Genomic DNA, 17,773 nt, shown 5'->3' with positions numbered 1-17,773 from the left:
AAGCAGTTTGATGGACAAGTTGTTCACATTCTGTCACTCGGGCGAATTTCAAAATCATTGCCCCTCATAAAGAGGGCGGCTGCGCATGCGCTTCTAATAGAGGGCTATTGCTCCTAATAAAGATGGCAACCGCGCATGCGCCATATTGGTAGTGCCCGGATAAAAATGGCGGCAGTTAACCCGGGTCTGTCGCGGGAAGAAAGCAGCGGCCTTGCTCTGTGCAAACGGCCGGGACCATCTTCGGATAGCGGTCGGTTTTTTTTGCAGAGGTTTGTTGTTCATGATTACGAAGCCTCTCTAATCCCTCCGCCTGATTCATCGCTGCCTCCGCCCGCCATTCCCACTTTTTCTGATTGTGGATCCGAGAAATCCTCTCTCCATCGCCATTAATCACACTGCGCATGCTTCACTCAGCCCCGCCCCTCATTCAGTCTGGTTGGAGGACCAGCCGCTGCCGCTCGCTCCTCCAGCCCCGCCCCTTCCTGCTATTGGACCGGAGCTGCCGTCAATCAGTCCCCGGGCATTGTGAGGTGTCAGGTGAGAGGTCAGTGTCGTCGTCGTCGGGGTCGCGGGGGGGGGGGGGGGGGGGGTTACGACTCACTATCACTGTCCGCCACTTCAAACTCCAACAAAGAGAGCAGGGGGACGCTGACCAAGTGGCAATGTCAGTGTAAGAGTTTTAACAACACCAGGTTAAAGTCCAACAGGTTTATTTGGTAGCAAATACCATTAGCTTTCGGAGCACTGCTCCTTCGTCAGATGGAGTGGAAATCTGCTCTGAAACAGGGCACAGAGCGCTCCGAAAGCTTGTGTGGCTTTTGCTACCAAATAAACCTGTTGGACTTTAACCTGGTGTTGTGAGACTTCTTACTGTGTTCACCCCAGTCCAACGCCGGCATCTCCACATCATGACTGCATAAGTAATACAGAGAGACAGCACATTGTTATGGGGACAGGGCTTGAAATCCATTCAATCAATAAAATCTCGAATTCAAAATTAGTCTCAATGATGGTGACTGAGGCTCCTCTGAGAAAATCAATTCTGGACACAAGGTTAACGTCTGTGATTCTGTCTGGTCAGTCAGGGTGATTCAGATTCATGTTGTCACAAGTAATTCATGAAATTATCTGCTTGACAGATGCATGAACAGGAAGCGAACAGAGAGATGGAAACAGCGTATCGGTGCAGGCTTGGTGTGCCGAAGGGCCTTTTCCTGTACTGCATTGTTCTTTGTCCGAGCACATTGATAGATCTGTGGACATAGGAATATAAGAATTAGGAGCAGAAGTAGGCAAATTCAGCCCTTCGAGCCTGCTCCGCCATTCAATCAGATCATGGCTGATCTCTCCCTGGTCTCAAATTCACCTCCCCACCTCTTCCCCATATAAAAAACATAACATAAGAACTAGGAGCAGGCCATCTGGCCCCTCGAACCTGCTCCACCATTCAATAAGATCATGGCTGATCTTTTTGTGGACTCAACTCCACTAACCCATCCGCTCACCATCACCCTTAACTCCTTTATTGTTCAAAAATGTATCTATCCTTGCCTTAAAAACATTCAATGAGGGAGCCTCAACTGCTTCACTGGGCAGGGAATTCCACAGATTCACAACCCTTTGTATGAAGAAGTTCCTCCTCAACTCAGTCCTAAATCTGCTTTCCCTTATTTTGAGGCTATGCCCCCTAGTTCTAGTTTCACCCGCCATTGGAATCAACTTCCCTGCTTCTATCTTATTTATTCCCTTCATAATCTTATATATTTCGATAAGATCTCCCCTCATTCTTCTGAATTCCAATGAGTATAGCCCCAGTCTACTCAGTCTCTCCTCATAAGCCAACCCTCTCAACTCCGGAATCAACCTAGTGAATCTCCTCTGCACCCCCTTCAGTGCCAGTATATCCTTTCTCAAGTAAGGAGACCAAAACTGTACACAGTACTCCAGGTGTGGCCTCAGCAGCACTTTATACAGCTGCAACATAACCTCACTGTTTTAAAACTCCATCCCTCTAGCAATGAAGGACAAAATTCCATTTGCCTTCTTCATTACCTGCTGCACCTGCAAACCTACTCCTTGAGATTCCTGCATAAGGACACCCAGGTCCCTCTGCACGGCAGCACGCTGCAATTTTTTTACCATTTAAATAATAGTCCATTTTGCTGTTATTCCTACCAAAATGGATGACCTCACATTTACCAACATTGTACTCCATCTGCTAGACCCTCGCCCACTCACTTTGACTATCTATATCCCTTTGCAGACTTTCAGTGTCCTCTTTGCTCTGCCACTCATCTTATTGTCATCTGCGAATTTTGACACACTACACTTGGTCCCCAACTCCAAATCATCGATGTAAATGGTAAACATCCACTTACATTTTTAAAATTAGAAATATATCTATCTCCTTGAAACATTCAACGCTTCAGACTGCACAGCGCGATGAGCAGCGAGTTCCACAAATTCACCACCCTCTGAATGAAGTAGTTCCTCCTCATCTCAGTTTTAAATCTACTGTCTCTCGACTTGTACCTGTGACCTTTTGCACTCCAACATCCCTCTGTTCTTCTACAATTTTCACAGTCCTGCCATTTATCAGTAATCCTTTGCCTTGTTTTCCCCTCCAGTTTTCTGCCTCACTATCAAGCGCACACATTTCTTTGTGTCATTGGTGAACCTATATTTAACTTCAAATCAATTATATAAACCAGGAATGAAGGACCTAGCAATGATCCCTATGAAACCCCTTCTGGAAACAGCCTTTTGATTTTCTTTATTCTTTGTGGGGTGTGGGTGTCACTGGCAAGACCAGCATTGTTGCTCAGTCCTAATGGCTCTTAAGCTGAGTGGCTTGCTGTGCTTTTTCAGAGTGCAGTTCTGGAAGTCAACCACAATGCTGTGGGTCTGGATTCACATGTAGGCCAGATCAGGTAAGGGCATTGGTGAACAGGATGGGTTTTTACAACAATTGCCAATGATTTCATGTTCACCCAGGGACTAGTTTGCAATTCCAGATTTATTAATTCAATTTAATTTCCACCAGCGGCCATGGTTGGATTTGAATGTATTCCCCAGACCATTACCCTGAGCCTCTGGATTAACAGCCCAATTACATAACCACTGCATCACCATCTTCCAGTCACAAAAAAACACACATCAACTGTCATTCATCACTTCGTGCAACTGAGGCAATTTTGAATCCAAAATGTAACTTGCTCTTGGATCTTTATTTTGCTGCCCAGTCCACCATGTGGAACCTTGTCGATATGGAGAGAATGTTTCCATTTGCGGGAGAATCCAAAACAGGGGGGCAGAAATACAAGATAGTTACTGTTAAATCCACTTAGGAAATAAGGAGATGTTATTTTACTCAGAATAATTAGAATGTGGAATTCATTACCAAAGGAAGTGGTTGTGGCAAAAGGCTGAGATCCTTTCAAAAGGAAACTAAACGAGTACATGAGAGAGAGAGAGAGAGGAATAGAAAAACCAACTGAAAGATTGAGCTGAGGGAGATGCAATGGAGGAGAAGTGTGTGGAGTTTCAACACCAGCAGAGACAAGCTGGGCAGAATGACCTGTTTTTATTCTATATGTTCTATGTAATTTTATATGAACTCTATTTACAGGGTTTAGAAGAGGAGGATTTACAGACAGGAAAGTAAAACCAATTATGAGGATCTTATCGTGACTCAATTTATCAGGACCTGAATATTTGAATGTGGAAGGAGAAATGTTTGTCTGTTCTGTCTGTGGGAGAAGATTTCAAATATCAATGTGACTGGAAAAGCACCGACACACACACACCGAGTGAGAGTGTTCCAGTGAGCTGACTGTGGAAAGACTTTTATCCAGTTACACAGCCTGAAAATCATTCACAGCGAGGAGAGATCGTACACATTCTGTGTGTGGACCAGGCTTCAACTGATCATCCAACCTGGAGAGACATAAGAACAACTGCACCATGGAGAAACCGTGGAAATGTGAGGACTGTGGGAAGGAATTCAAATACCAGTCACGGCTGGAATATCATCAACACACTCACACTGGGGAGAAACCATTCCCCTGCTCCACGTGTGGGAAGGGATTCGCACGGTCAACTGACCTTCTGAGACACCAGCACATTCACACTGAGGAGAGACCGTTCACTTGCTCCACATGTGGGAAGGGATTCATTAATTCATCTGATCTTAGGGTACACCAGCGAGTTCACACTGGGGAGAGACCATTCACCTGCACCGCATGTGGGAGGGAATTCACTCAGTCAGCCCACCTGCGGACACACCAGCGAGTTCACACCGGAGAGAGACCATTCAACTGCTGTGTGTGTGGGAAGGGATTCTCTCGGTCGACCCACCTCACTGCCCACCAACTGGTTCACTCTGATCAGAGATCTTTTCACTGTTCTGACTGTGAGAAGAGCTTTAAAAGCAGGTACCAGATGCTGACACACCAACGTACCCACACTGGAGACAGGCCATTCACCTGTTCCGAATGTGGGAAGGGATTCATTCATTCATCTGACTTTCTGATACACCAGCGAATTCACACTGGGGAACGACCATACGCCTGCTCCATGTGTGGCAAGAATTTTTCTCGATTATCCCACCTTGCTGTTCACAAACTGGTTCACACTGATCAGAGACCTTTTAAATGTTCTGATTGTGAAAAATGTTTTAAAAGCAAACGTGAGGTGCTGTCACACCAACGTACACACACTGGGGAGAGGGCGTTCACCTGCTCCAAATGTGGGAAAAGATTCGCCAATTCATCCAACTTTCTGAGACACCAGCGAGTTCACACTGGGGAGAGGTTGTTTACCTGCTGTGTCTGTGGGAAGGGATTTGCTCAGTCAAACAACCTGGTTCGACACCAGCAAGTTCACAAGTGACTGTAGGAGTTGGATTCTGCTGTTATTGCTGCTGTTAATCACATTTGGGACTAAACCATGTTCATTCTGACTATTTGTGTTATTTCTGCTGATAATAATTGAACTGAAGTTTAATATTCTGGGTATATCTCAAATTAATCAGCTTTGGTTTAAACACATTGTTGTAGATTTTGTCTTTCCCACCTGAGTGTTTAACATCACCTGTCTGGAGCTCAAGAAAGGACAGTCTTGGGGAGGATCATATGGCAGGAACAGAACTTCAGCCTGTACACAGTCCAGGAGCACAATGACCATACGCATCTTGTCCCTGTGATAAAATCAAACAGTGTTTATTCTCCGTCTAGTTATCTGACCTTTTAGTTTTGTACAGTTTACACTCACCTCCATGGTAACACATATTGTGTTTCCTTCCCTCATTTCCAATTTGCCAGTATCAGATTTGTTTTTTCCAATCTATCGAGAACACGATGTGGACCTTTCCAATTTTCCACCTGGCCCACCTTTTTTTAACAATGTTTTTAACATGACCTCATCACCTGTTGAATGATTAATGTGTGAGGTGTTCCTCCATGGAGGTGTTGAGATGGGCAGCATCCAACCTCTCCACTGTCTGTAGCAGGGAGGATGCTAAGATTTGTTGGAAATTCTGGAAAGCTGCTCATGAGTCTGTCGAGTAGCATTGGGGAGTGGGCCCTGGTGAGAATCACAATCTGGATTAGCTAACCCGTCATGACCTGAAATGGACTGTGACCGGGATCATGAATAGGAGGGGAGTGACCCAGTCATTGGCCTTAACCAGATCATCAGCTCCCTTCACGATGGCTTTTTTCAATGTTGTTTCTCCAGAGTTATTGAAGCTCTCAACCATCCCACCAGATTGCAGGTAGATTTGGGAATGTTGTTCCAGACCCACAGCTGCTGCATTGTTTCTGCAGTGAAATGAGAACCATTGTCACTCTCTGCCCTTTTCCAGAAAGCCCCATCTGGTAAAGATCTGTTCCCACAAGGTTTTAGCTGTAGTGACTGCTACATTGTTTTTACAAACAGCGCAAGCTTCAGTCCAATAAGTAAACATATATATAACTGCCGGTCCCCTCTCAATGTGGAGGGTGGGTCTGTATAATCAATCTGCAGTGTTTCCTTGGGAAGATCAATAATATGGGACGTGTTATGGAACAATACATTTCACAGGGTCTTATTAGTTTGAACACAGATGAGGCACAGTTTCAGGAGGTGATGGACATTCTGATGCATCCTCAGCCACTGATGGTATCATAATTATGTATAATATTGAGCACTCAAAAAACAGAAATATTCCCTGCTTTGATCCATCAAATATACTAATTCTTTTTGAAGTTATCGAGGATTGACTGAAGTAAAATTTAAACACTGCTTGTGATAGAAAACCTCATTATATCAAATACGTGAGATGCTATGAGGGATGAAAGAAAGTTTCCTCTGGTCTGCACCCTCTTTGGCCACAGTCATGGGACTTGGCTTCGCATCCAGCCATTTCAGAAAAGAAATCTGGTTCACTAATATTCTTCAGGGAAGGAAATCTGCTGTCCTTACCTGGTCTGGCCTACATGTGACTCCAGAGCCACAGCAATGTGGTTGACTCTCAACAGCCCTCAGGCAATTAGAGATGGGCAGTAAATGCTGGCCAGCCAGCAACACCCATGTCCCATGAATGAATTTTAAAAAGTCACATCAGGGTGAGAGTCCTGACAAGTTTTTAAATCAGGTTTAATTGGACTCTATCATATCGGTGACATTGATTGTGTTTTGGATGGAATCCCTTCCAAAGCAGCTTTCCTGGTGAGTCAGTCTGCCTGGTTCTTACCATCACTCTTCACTAACTCCTGCTGCTGATCTACCTTCACCTGACAAATAGCAGTTTATTGTGGACTCTAACCAGCAACATCCCCAATCATTCAGAGTTTGGATTGATGAGGAGTGGCTTCCTTTCTGCTGTGGAGAAGCTGCGTTTCAGAATATTTAGTAGTTACATCAGTAACGATTTGAAGGGCTGTGATCACAATAATGTGAGATTTCTGGGCTAACTGTTGCAGTTGTGGTGGATATTTAGTAAGGACACTACAACTGCTACAGAGAATCAAAGACACAGCTCTAGTCTGATACAGACCTTGTTCATAAAACTGAGACCTGATCACATAAACCCCAGGTCAATCTCACAGTGATTTGTCTTTAACAGGTCTATTGGACACGACCCCTTTCAAGTTTTAAAGTTTAAAGTTTATTCATTTGTGTCACGAGTAGGCTTACATTAACATTGCAATGACATTTCTGTGAGAATCCCCTAGTCGCCACACTCCGGCGCCTGTTCGGGTTCACTGAGGGAGAATTTAGCACGACCAATGCACCCAACCAACACATCTTTCGGACTGTGGGAGGAAACCGGAGCACCCGGAGGAAACCCATACTGACAAGTACATGGGATTCTTTCATTCTGAAACATCCCAGCTAAGTGATAATTATGAAGATTCAGGACATGAATGCAAAATTCCAGAATTCATCCTCTTTTAACACAACAGACTACTTCCTTAGCCCTTTATTGATAATGTCACTGTGGTGTATGGGGTCTGCAGAAATATTCAATTAAACTCTACCAGGCACTTTGTGTGCTTAACTAGCCAATGGACACTAATTCCCCTTTGTGTTCACTGTGGAGAAAGACATGACTTGGGAACCTTGGAAAGTTAGTGCCGATTATATTGGGGAAGTTCGCAGGACAATAGAGGAGGTGATGGATGTGTCAAAATGTATGAAGGTGGATAAATCTCCTGGCCCTGACCAGGTATATCCAAGAACACAGTGTGAGGCTAGAGAAGAAATTGCGGGAGCCCTGGCTGAGATTGTTCCTCATTGTTCCACAGGACCAGGCTGAGGAGAAGGCAGTTGGTTTGTTCACTACATTTATTTATTTATTTTAAGTTAAATTTGTGTAAAAAATCGGAGGTTTTTTTTTAAAACAGGAAGTGGGCCCAGCAGGAGTCTGGGAAGGTTTTTGGAGGGTTTAAAAGTGCTTAACTTGCAGTTTTCAGCCTCATTGTTCCACAGGACCAGGCTGAGGAGAAGGCAGTTGGTTTGTTCACTACATTTATTTATTTATTTTAAGTTAAATTTGTGTAAAAAATCGGAGGTTTTTTTTTAAAACAGGAAGTGGGCCCAGCAGGAGTCTGGGAAGGTTTTTGGAGGGTTTAAAAGTGCTTAACTTGCAGTTTTCAGCCTCATTAGCGGGCAGCAGAGTGAGCAGGAGGCAGAGTGAAAGCTGTAGGGCTTTGGCTCACAGGGCTTAGGCAGAAAGGGCGAGCAGGGGTGAGTTAATTCATTTTTTGCTGTTTCTACCTGGTACTGGCAAGGTATCTAGAGGGGATGGGTGTGAAGGCAGTGCAATGTTCCTCTTGCACTATGTTCGAGGTGAGGGACGACGTCAGTGTCCCTGCTGATTATACCTGTGAGAAGTGCATCCATCTGCAGCTCCTCCAAAACCGTGTAAGGGAACTGGAGCTGGAGTTGGAGGAACTTAGGATCATTAGGGATGCAGAGATGGCCATAGACAGAAGCTTCAGGGATACAGTTACTCCGCGGAATGAAAATAGATGGGTGACGCTGAGAGGGGCTGGGAAGAAGCAGTCGGTGCAGGGATCCCCTGTGGCCGTTCCCCTTAGCAATAAGTATTCCGCTTTGGATACGGTTGAGGGGGACGACATACCAGTGGTGAGCCGCAGTGAGAGGATCTCCGGCACTGAGTCCGTCCCTGTGGCTCAGGAGGGTAAGGAGGAGAGCGGGAGGGCAATAGTTATTGGGGACTCGTTAGTTAGAGGGATAGATAGGAGGTTCTGTGGCAGCAAAAGAGACTCGAGGATGGTTTGTTGCCTACCGGATGCCAGGGTCCGTGACGTCTCGGACCGTGTTTTCCGGATTCTTAAGGGGGAGGGGAAACAGTCACAAGTCGTGGTACACATTGGTACCAACGACATAGGTAAGAGAAGGGACGGGGATTTAAAACAGGAATTTCGGGAGCTGGGCTGGAAGCTGAGAGCAAAGACAAAACATGTGGTCATCTCTGGTACGCTACCGGTGCCACGTGATAGCGAGTTGAGGAACAGGGAGAGAGTGCACTTAAACATGTGGTTGCAGGGATGGTGCAGGAGGGAGGGTTTCAGATACGTGGATAATTGGAACACGTTCTGGGGAAGGTGGGACCTGTACAAACAGGACGGGGTGCACCTGAACCAGAGGGGCACCAATATCCTGGGAGGGAAATTTGCTACGGCTCTTCAGGGGGATTTAAACTAATTTGTCAGGGGAGTGGGAAAAGGAGTTGTAGTCCGGAAGTCAGTGTTGAGGGTGGTGAGATATTGGGGAAGGTATCAAGGTCAAGGGTGGGTACCGGTAGACAGGAAGATGGGTTGAAGTGTGTCTACTTCAATGCAAGGAGCATCCGGAACAAGGTGGATGAACTTGGGGCGTGGATTGGTACTTGGGACTACGATGTTGTGGCCATTACGGAGACGTGGGTAGAACAAGGACAGGAATGGTTGTTGGACGTTCCGGGGTATAGATGTTTCAGTAAGTGTAGGGAAGCTGGTAAAAGAGGTGGAGGAGTAGCATTGTTAATCAAGGATAGTTTAACGGCTGCGGAGAAGCACTTTGAGGGGGATATGCACACTGAGGTAATATGGGCTGCAGTTAGAAACAGGAAAGGAGCGGTCACGTTGCTAGGAGTTTACTATAGGCCCCCAAATAGTAATAGAGATGTGGAGGAAGAAATTGCTAAGCAGATTATGGATACGTGTGGGGGTCACAGGGTAGTTGTCATGGGGGACTTTAACTTTCCAAATATTGATTGGAACCTTTGTAGGTCAAATAGTTTGGATGGGGCACTTTTTGTGCAGTGTGTGCAGGAGGGTTTCCTGACACAATATGTGGATAGGCCGACAAGGGGTGAGGCCACATTGGATTTGGTACTGGGAAATGAACCAGGCCAAGTGTTAGATTTGGTTGTGGGAGAGAACTTTGGAGATAGTGACCACAATTCGGTGTCTTTTGTTATTGCAATGGAGAGGGATAGGGCCGGACGGCAGGGCAAGGCTTACAATTGGGGGAGAGGTAATTATGATGCGATTAGGCAAGAATTAGGGGGCATAAGATGGGAACAGAAACTGTCAGGGAAAGGCACTGATGAAAAGTGGAACTTTTTCAAGGAACAAATACTGGGTGTCCTTGATAGGTATGTCCCTGTCAGGCAGGGAGGAAATGGCCGAGTGAGGGAACCGTGGTTCACAAAAGAGGTGGAATGTCTTGTGAAAAGGAAGAGGGAAGCTTATGTAGGGATGAGGAAACAAGGTTCAGATGGCTCGATTGAGGGTTACAAGTTAGCAAGGAACGAGCTGAAAAAGGGGCTGAGGAGAGCTAGGAGGGGACATGAGAAGTCCTTGGCGGGTCGGATCAAGGAAAACCCCAAGGCTTTTTACTCTTATGTGAGGAATAAAAGAATGACCAGGGTGAGGTTAGGGCCGGTCAAGGACAGTGGTGGGAACTTGTGTATGGAATCAGTAGAGATAGGCGAGGTGATGAATGAATACTTTTCTTCAGTGTTCACCAAGGAGAGGGGCCATGTTTTTCAGGAAGAGAAGGTGTTACAGGCTAATAGGCTGGAGGAAATAGATGTTCGGAGGGAGGATGTATTGGCAGTTTTGAATAAACTGAAGGTCGATAAGTCCCCTGGGCCTGATGAAATGTATCCTAGGATTCTTTGGGAGGCGAGGGATGAGATTGCAGAGCCTTTGGCTTTGATCTTTGGGTCCTCGCTGTCCACGGGGATGGTGCCAGAGGACTGGAGAGTGGCAAATGTTGTTCCTCTGTTTAAGAAAGGGAATAGAAATGACCCTGGTAATTATAGACCGGTTAGTCTGACTTCGGTGGTTGGTAAATTGATGGAAAAGGTCCTTAGGGATGGGATTTACGACCATTTAGAAAGATGCGGATTAATCCGGGATAGTCAGCACGGATTTGTGAAGGGCAAATCGTGCCTCACAAATTTGATAGAATTTTTTGAGGAGGTAACTAGGTGTGTTGATGAAGGTAGGGCGGTTGATGTCATATACATGGATTTTAGTAAGGCGTTTGATAAGGTCCCCCATGGTCGGCTTATGATGAAAGTAAGGAGGTGTGGGATAGAGGGAAAGTTGGCCGATTGGATAGGTAACTGGCTGTCTGATCGAAGACAGAGGGTGGTGGTGGATGGAAAATTTTCGGACTGGAGGCAGGTTGCTAGCGGAGTGCCGCAGGGATCGGTGCTTGGTCCTCTGCTCTTTGTGATTTTTATTAATGACTTAGAGGAGGGGGCTGAAGGGTGGATCAGTAAATTTGCTGATGACACCAAGATTGGTGGAGTCGTGGATGAGGTGGAGGGGTGTTGTAGGCTGCAAAGAGACATAGATAGGATGCAAAGCTGGGCTGAAAAATGGCAAATGGAGTTTAACCCTGATAAATGTGAGGTGATTCATTTTGGTAGGACAAATTTAAATGTGGATTACAGGGTCAAAGGTAGGGTTCTGAAGACTGTGGAGGAACAGAGAGATCTTGGGGTCCATATCCACAGATCTCTAAAGGTTGCCACTCAAGTGGATAGAGCTGTGAAGAAGGCATATAGTGTGTTAGCTTTTATTAACAGGGGGTTGGAGTTTAAGAGCCGTGGGGTTATGCTGCAACTGTACAGGACCTTGGTGAGACCGCATTTGGAATATTGCGTGCAGTTCTGGTCACCTCACTATAAGAAGGATGTGGAAGCGCTGGAAAGAGTGCAGAGGAGATTTACCAGGATGCTGCCTGGTTTGGAGTGTCGGTCTTATGAGGAAAGGTTGAGGGAGCTGGGGCTGTTCTCTCTGGAGCGGAGGAGATTGAGGGGAGACTTAATAGAGGTTTATAAAATGATGAAGGGGATAGATCGAGTGAACGTTCAAAGACTATTTCCTCGGGTGGTTGGAGCTATTACAAGGGGGCATAACTATAGGGTTCATGGTGGGAGATATAGGAAGGATATCAGAGGTAGGTTCTTCACGCAGAGAGTGGTTGGGGTGTGGAATGGACTGCCTGCAGTGATAGTGGAGTCAGACACTTTAGGAACATTTAAGCGGTTATTGGATAGGCACATGGAGCACACCAGGATGGTAGGGAGTGGGATAGCTTGATCTTGGTTTCAGATGAAGGTCGGCACAACATCGTGGGCCGAAGGGCCTGTTCTGTGCTGTACTGTTCTATGTTCTATGAGATACTTGCATCATTGTTAGCCACGGTGAGGTACCAGTTGACTGGAGGGCAGCAAATACTGTGGCCTTATTTAAGAAGGGCTGCAAAGAAAAACCTGGGAATTATAGACCGGTAAGCCTAACATCTGTGGTGGGTAAGTTACTAGAGAGGATTCTGAGGGATAAGATATACAGACATTTGGAAAGACAGGGTTTGATTCGGAGTAGTCAGCACGGCTTTGTGCATGGGAGATCATGCCTCACAAATTTGTTAGAGTTCTTTGATGAAGTGACCAGGAGATTGACGAGGGTAGGGTGGTAGACAGTCTATATGGACTTCAGTAAGGCCTTTAATTAAGTTCGAAATGGTGGGCTGTTCTGGAAGGTTAGATCACATGGAATCCAGGGAGAGCTGACAAATTGGATATACAATTGGCTTGATGGTAGGAAGCAGAGGATAATGGTGGAAGGATGCATCTCGGACTGGGCGCCTGTGACTAGTGGTGTGCCTCAGGGGTCAGTGCTGGGCCCATTGCTGTTTGAAATTGATATCAGCGATTTGGATGAGAATGTACAAGGCATGATCAGTAAGTTTGCAGATGACAGTAAAATAGGTGCTATTGTAGACGGTGAGGAAGTTTATCAACAATTGCAGCAGGATCTTGATCAGCTGGGGAAGTGGGCTGAGAAATGGCAAATGGAGTTCAATACAAATAAGTGTGAGGTGTTGCATTTTGGAAAGTCAAATCAAGGTTGGGCTTTCATGGTGAATTGCAGGAGTATCGTGGAACAGAGGGACTTCGGAGGTCAGATCTACAGTTTTCTAAAGGTGGAGTCATAGGTAGATAGGACAGTGAAGGCTTTTGGTGTGCTGGCCTTCATCAGTCAGTGCATTAATTATAGTAGTTTGGAAGTATGTTGCAGTTGTACAGGACATTGGTGACGCCACACCCGGAGTACTGTGTTCAATTTTGGTCGCCTTGCTACAGGAAAGATGTTACTAAACTGGAAAGAGTGCAGAAGAGATTTACAAGAATGTTGCCAGGACTCAAGGGACTGAGTTAAGGAAAGATTAGACAGGCTAGGACTTTTTTCTTTGGAGCATAGGAGACTGAGGGGTGATCTTTTGAGGTGTATAATATCATGAGTGGCATTGATAGAGTAAATGCACTTATTATTTTTCCCAGGGTTGGGGAATTGAAAACTAGAGGGCATAGGTTTAAGTTAAGAGGGGAAAACCTTTTTAAACAGAGGGTGGTATGTATGTGGAATGAGCTGCTGGAGGAGTTGAGGCAGGAACATTGACAACATTTAAAAGCCATTTGCATAGAAGCATGGATAGGAAAGGTTTAGAGGGCGATGGGCCAAATGCAGGCAAATGGGGTTAGTTTAGATGGGCATTGGCATGGACCAATTTGGGCTGAAGAGCCTTGCTCCGTGCTGTAAACTCTATGATTCTATGACCACATACACTGGGCAGTTAGGTAACGGAATTTGTCGTGGTGACTGAAGACTTTGGTCTTCCTGAATTTTAACTGCAGGGAATTTCTGCTCATTCAGTACTGGATGTGGGATGAGCAGTTTGATAATTTAGTAACAGTGGAGGAATGGAGAGGGATGGGAGTGAGGTAGAGCTGGGTGTTGTCAGTGTACAGGTGAAAACTAACACGGTGCTTTTGGATGATGTCACCCAGTGGCAGCATGTGGATGAGAAATAGGAGGGGCCAAGGATAGATCCTTGGGGGACACTGAGTTCAGGGGGTATGTAGAGGAAAGGCAGGTTGGAGATGGCACAATAATTCGCAAAGGTGGTGCAGTCAAAAGATTTGATGACGGTGGATTTAAGAGAGACAGTGCCAGAAGAGAGAGAGTAGGGTTGTATTTTTCAAATCTGTACGTAAGGTAGAGAGGTGGGGAGAACACAGAGGCAGATATAGAGATAAAGACTGAGCAAGAGATGGGCAGAGAAACACAGATGGCAATACTCTGAGATAAAGAGGGGGAAAGACAACAATAAATAATGAAGGAGAGACAGTGGGTGAGCTAGAGGGGGAGAAAGAGAAAGAGAGAGTTTTTGACATGGGGAAGTTGGTTGTCCTGCAGGTTAGTGAGATTAGGATCAAAGGGAGATCAGAGTTCAGAACCTGGACAAAAGCAGACAGTTTGCCCTGGTGGTCCAGTGGAAGGGAGGAAGCAGCAGAGGCAGCTGATCAGATTGTCTCAATGTTTGTGTCAAAGAACCTCCTGAGCTCTTCTCAGTTGTTGGAGGTGAGGATGCAGGAGACAGGGGAGAGGGAGAGCCCTTCAGAAGAATCTGAATTGTGTTAGAGATATTTTTAAAAACTGGCCAGTGTTTGATTAAAATGAATCTAATTTAATTGTATTTTGAATCCAGAATACTATCTATTATAACTGGATAGGAGTTTATGAACATCAGCAGCAACAGACCCCAATGAACATGGTTCAGGCCTGGATGCGATCCAATCTCTTTAGTTACTTGTGAACCTGTTGGTGCATCAGTAGGTTGGGAAACTTAGTGAATCCCTCTCCACACTTGGAGCAGATGAACAGCCTCTCTCCAGTGTGAACTCGCTGGTGTCGATGAAGAGTGGATGACTGAGTGAATCTCTTCCCACACTTGGAGCAGATGAATGGTCTCTCCCCAGTGTGAACTCGCTGGTGTCTCAGCAGAGTGGATGACTGAGTGAATCCCTCCCCACACTCTGAACAGGTGAATGGTTTCTCTCCACTGTGAGTGCGCTGGTGTACAGTGAGATGTGACAAACGTCTGAATCCTGTCCCACAGAGTGAGCACCTGAACGGCCTCTCCTCAGTGTGAAGACGTTGATGGTACATAAGTTCCTGGGGAGTTTTAAAAGATTTCCCACAGTCTGGGCATTGAAAAGGTCTCACGTCAGTGTGAACTTGTTGGTGCGTCATCAGGTTGGCTGAAAAAGTGAATCCCTTCCCACACACTGAGCAGATGAATGGTCTCTCGCCGGTGTGAACTCGCTGGTGGGTCAGCAGGTTGGATGACTGAGTGAATCCTTTCCCACAATCGGAGCAGGTGAATGGTCTCTCCCCAGTGTGAGTGCGCCGGTGTGTCAGCAGGGTGGAAGATTTAGTAAATCCCTTCCCGCAGTCCGAGCAGGTGAATGGTTTCTCCCCGGTGTGACTGCGATGATGAATTTCCAACTGGGATGGGTAATCGAATCCCTTCCCACAGTCCCCACATTTCCACGGCTTCTCCTCAGTGTGGTGACATTGATGTTCTGACAGGGCAGATGGTTGGTTGAAGTCTCGTCCACACACAGAACATGTGTATAGTTTCTCCCCACTGTGAACAGGGCGTTTTCCTTCCATGATTAAAATCCAATGATATTCAGGGTACGATAAAATAATTGACTCTCAGATTTTGATGTGATGTTTAGTTTCCTGTTCCATGACTGCAAACCTTCCCTTCTGTTACTCTGCAAAATTGATTTAAAACAGAAAAAAGGAAGTGAGAGAGAACCCCCAAAACACAAAGGCAGGTTGTGAAATTGAGCTGAATGAATCTGGGGCCAGCACTAAGAAAAAGTGACCATGAAAACTGCTGGATTGTCATAAAAACCCAACTGATTCACTAATGTCCTACAGGGGAGGGAACCTACCACCTGGTCTGGACAAGACTTTGGCCTCTGAGGGAGGAGAAGGAGGGAGAGAGGGAAGAAGAGAGAAGTGGAGAGGCAGGAGGCAAAGAAGAGGGATTTTATACATAAACCACTCAGCCAGAACTTTGACCGAATCATTAAACACTGAACCTCCTCACCTCAAAGGACCAGGGCAGCGGGATTATGTGAACACTATCACCTGCAAGTTCTCCAACACACACACTGCACTGACTTGTCTGACAATCCACTTGCATATTAGGAAGTACAAAGCCATTGCCTTCAGTCTCTTCTACAAACTCCATCCCCTGGACATGGACTCCATCCCTCCCACTGGTAAACAGTCTGAGGCTCAACCAGACTGTTCACAGCCAGGGAGTATTTTGTGTAACTGAGATGGGCTTCCAATCACATATCAACATCATCACCCAGAGCGTCGATTCCACCTCACTGACGTCATTGACTCCACTCCAGTCTCAGCTCACTGCTGCTGAAACCATCATCCATTCCTGTTACCTCTAGATGTAACTATCTAAACGCACTCCCAGCGGCCTCCCACATTCAACCTCTCTGTAATCTTGAGCTCATCCAAAAATCTGCTTACTCACATCAAGTCTTGTTCACCCATCACCCCTGTGCGCACTCACCTACAAAGATTTCTGATCAATAAGCAACTTTTAAAAAATTCTCGTCCTTATTTTAAAATTCCTCCATGGCTCCTTACTATCTGTGTAATCTCCTCGAGACTCTCAAATCTCTGAGATAGAATTATAGAATCCTTAAATCGCAGAAGGAGGCCTGCACCAACAACAATCTCACCCAGGCCCTATCCCTGTAACCCCACATATTACCCTGCTAATCCCCCTGGCACTAAGGGGCAATTTAGCATGGCCAATCCACCTCACGCACACATCTGTGAAGTCGAATCTTTGCTGATCTCTGCACTCCTCTTTTCCTGACCTCCTGACCATTCCTTATTTTAACTGTTTGATCTTTGGAGGCTGCACCTTCAGCTGCCAAGCCCACAAGCTGTGGAATTTCCTTCCGAAACCTCTCTGCTTCTCTCCCTCACCTTCTCCCTTTAAGATTCTCCTCAAAACCTCTTTAACCAAACCTTCGACCATCTGTCCTCATACCTCTTTATATGGCTGAGTCAAATGTGGCATCATAGAACTCTGTGAAACACCCTGAAATGTTCCATTACGCAAAAAAGTGCTGTCCAATACACACTGCTATTACCGATTTGGAGACATTTCATTGTTCCTTCATCGTCACCGGGTGAATAATCTGTATCTCCTTACCGAACAGTATTGCGAGAGCACCTTCACCACACGGACTGCAGTGGTTCAAGAAAGTCAAATATCATCTTCTCCAAAGGTAACTGGAGATGGGGAGTATTTGCTGCTGGTCTTGTTATGATGCCTAAATTCCAAAATTAAATTTTAAACATATGTATGTGTGAAACATAAAAATAGCATCTGCAGAAATACCTGTTCCTCTAACAATATCCTTTTCCTTTGTACGGACAGTGTCTGTTTCACAACCTGATCTCCCCAGAATCCAGCTCCCTTGACAATTTCACATTGGAAATTGCTGGGTCCAACTGAGTTCCACAGTCCTTGCGGTTAAACACAACAGGCTCTCCTACATCTCCATTCCAGCTCCAACTGATACAACAAAGAAAAGGGAACTGGACAAGACCCTGGAGAGAAAGAAGCTGCTGGGGTATGAGGAAAAGGCAGGGGAATGAGTCTAACTGCCTTGTCCTTGCAGAGAGCCACAAGGGTGCAACACGCTAAAGGGCTCCACCTGTAATCATTCTGTGATTCTATGACTCAATGAAAAAGGACCTGCATTAGATGCAAGGGTCCACCCTGATACAAATCAGTTCTTAAGTAGTTCCTCTCTATTTCTAGACTCAGAAATGTCGGCAACAAAATAAAAGCCCAATACTGA

The 17,773-nt window shown here is 45.7% G+C and overlaps 1 protein-coding gene across 2 annotated transcripts in view; it reads right to left on the bottom strand.

Moving 5' to 3' along the window:
- The window catches only part of LOC144485195 (uncharacterized), a 73,056-nt gene that overhangs the window by 51,752 nt on the left and 3,531 nt on the right, over window positions 1-17,773 (bottom strand). The window contains exons 2-3 of one of the 2 annotated variants that reach the window (XM_078203402.1): window positions 17,119-17,239; window positions 14,665-15,637 (exon numbers count right to left, since the gene is read on the bottom strand). In XM_078203402.1, coding sequence (XP_078059528.1) covers window positions 14,665-15,530 — 866 coding nt within the window. In that variant the 5' untranslated portion in view covers window positions 15,531-15,637; window positions 17,119-17,239. Of the gene's footprint in view, window positions 1-180; window positions 413-14,664; window positions 15,638-17,118; window positions 17,240-17,773 lie in introns of those variants that run through there. The other variant, XM_078203403.1, reaches the window with a different exon arrangement.

Source organism: Mustelus asterias, unplaced genomic scaffold (genome assembly GCF_964213995.1).
Source record: "Mustelus asterias unplaced genomic scaffold, sMusAst1.hap1.1 HAP1_SCAFFOLD_171, whole genome shotgun sequence".
In the NCBI taxonomy this organism is placed as follows: domain Eukaryota; kingdom Metazoa; phylum Chordata; class Chondrichthyes; order Carcharhiniformes; family Triakidae; genus Mustelus; species Mustelus asterias.
This window is presented reverse-complemented; position numbering and strand designations above follow the sequence as displayed.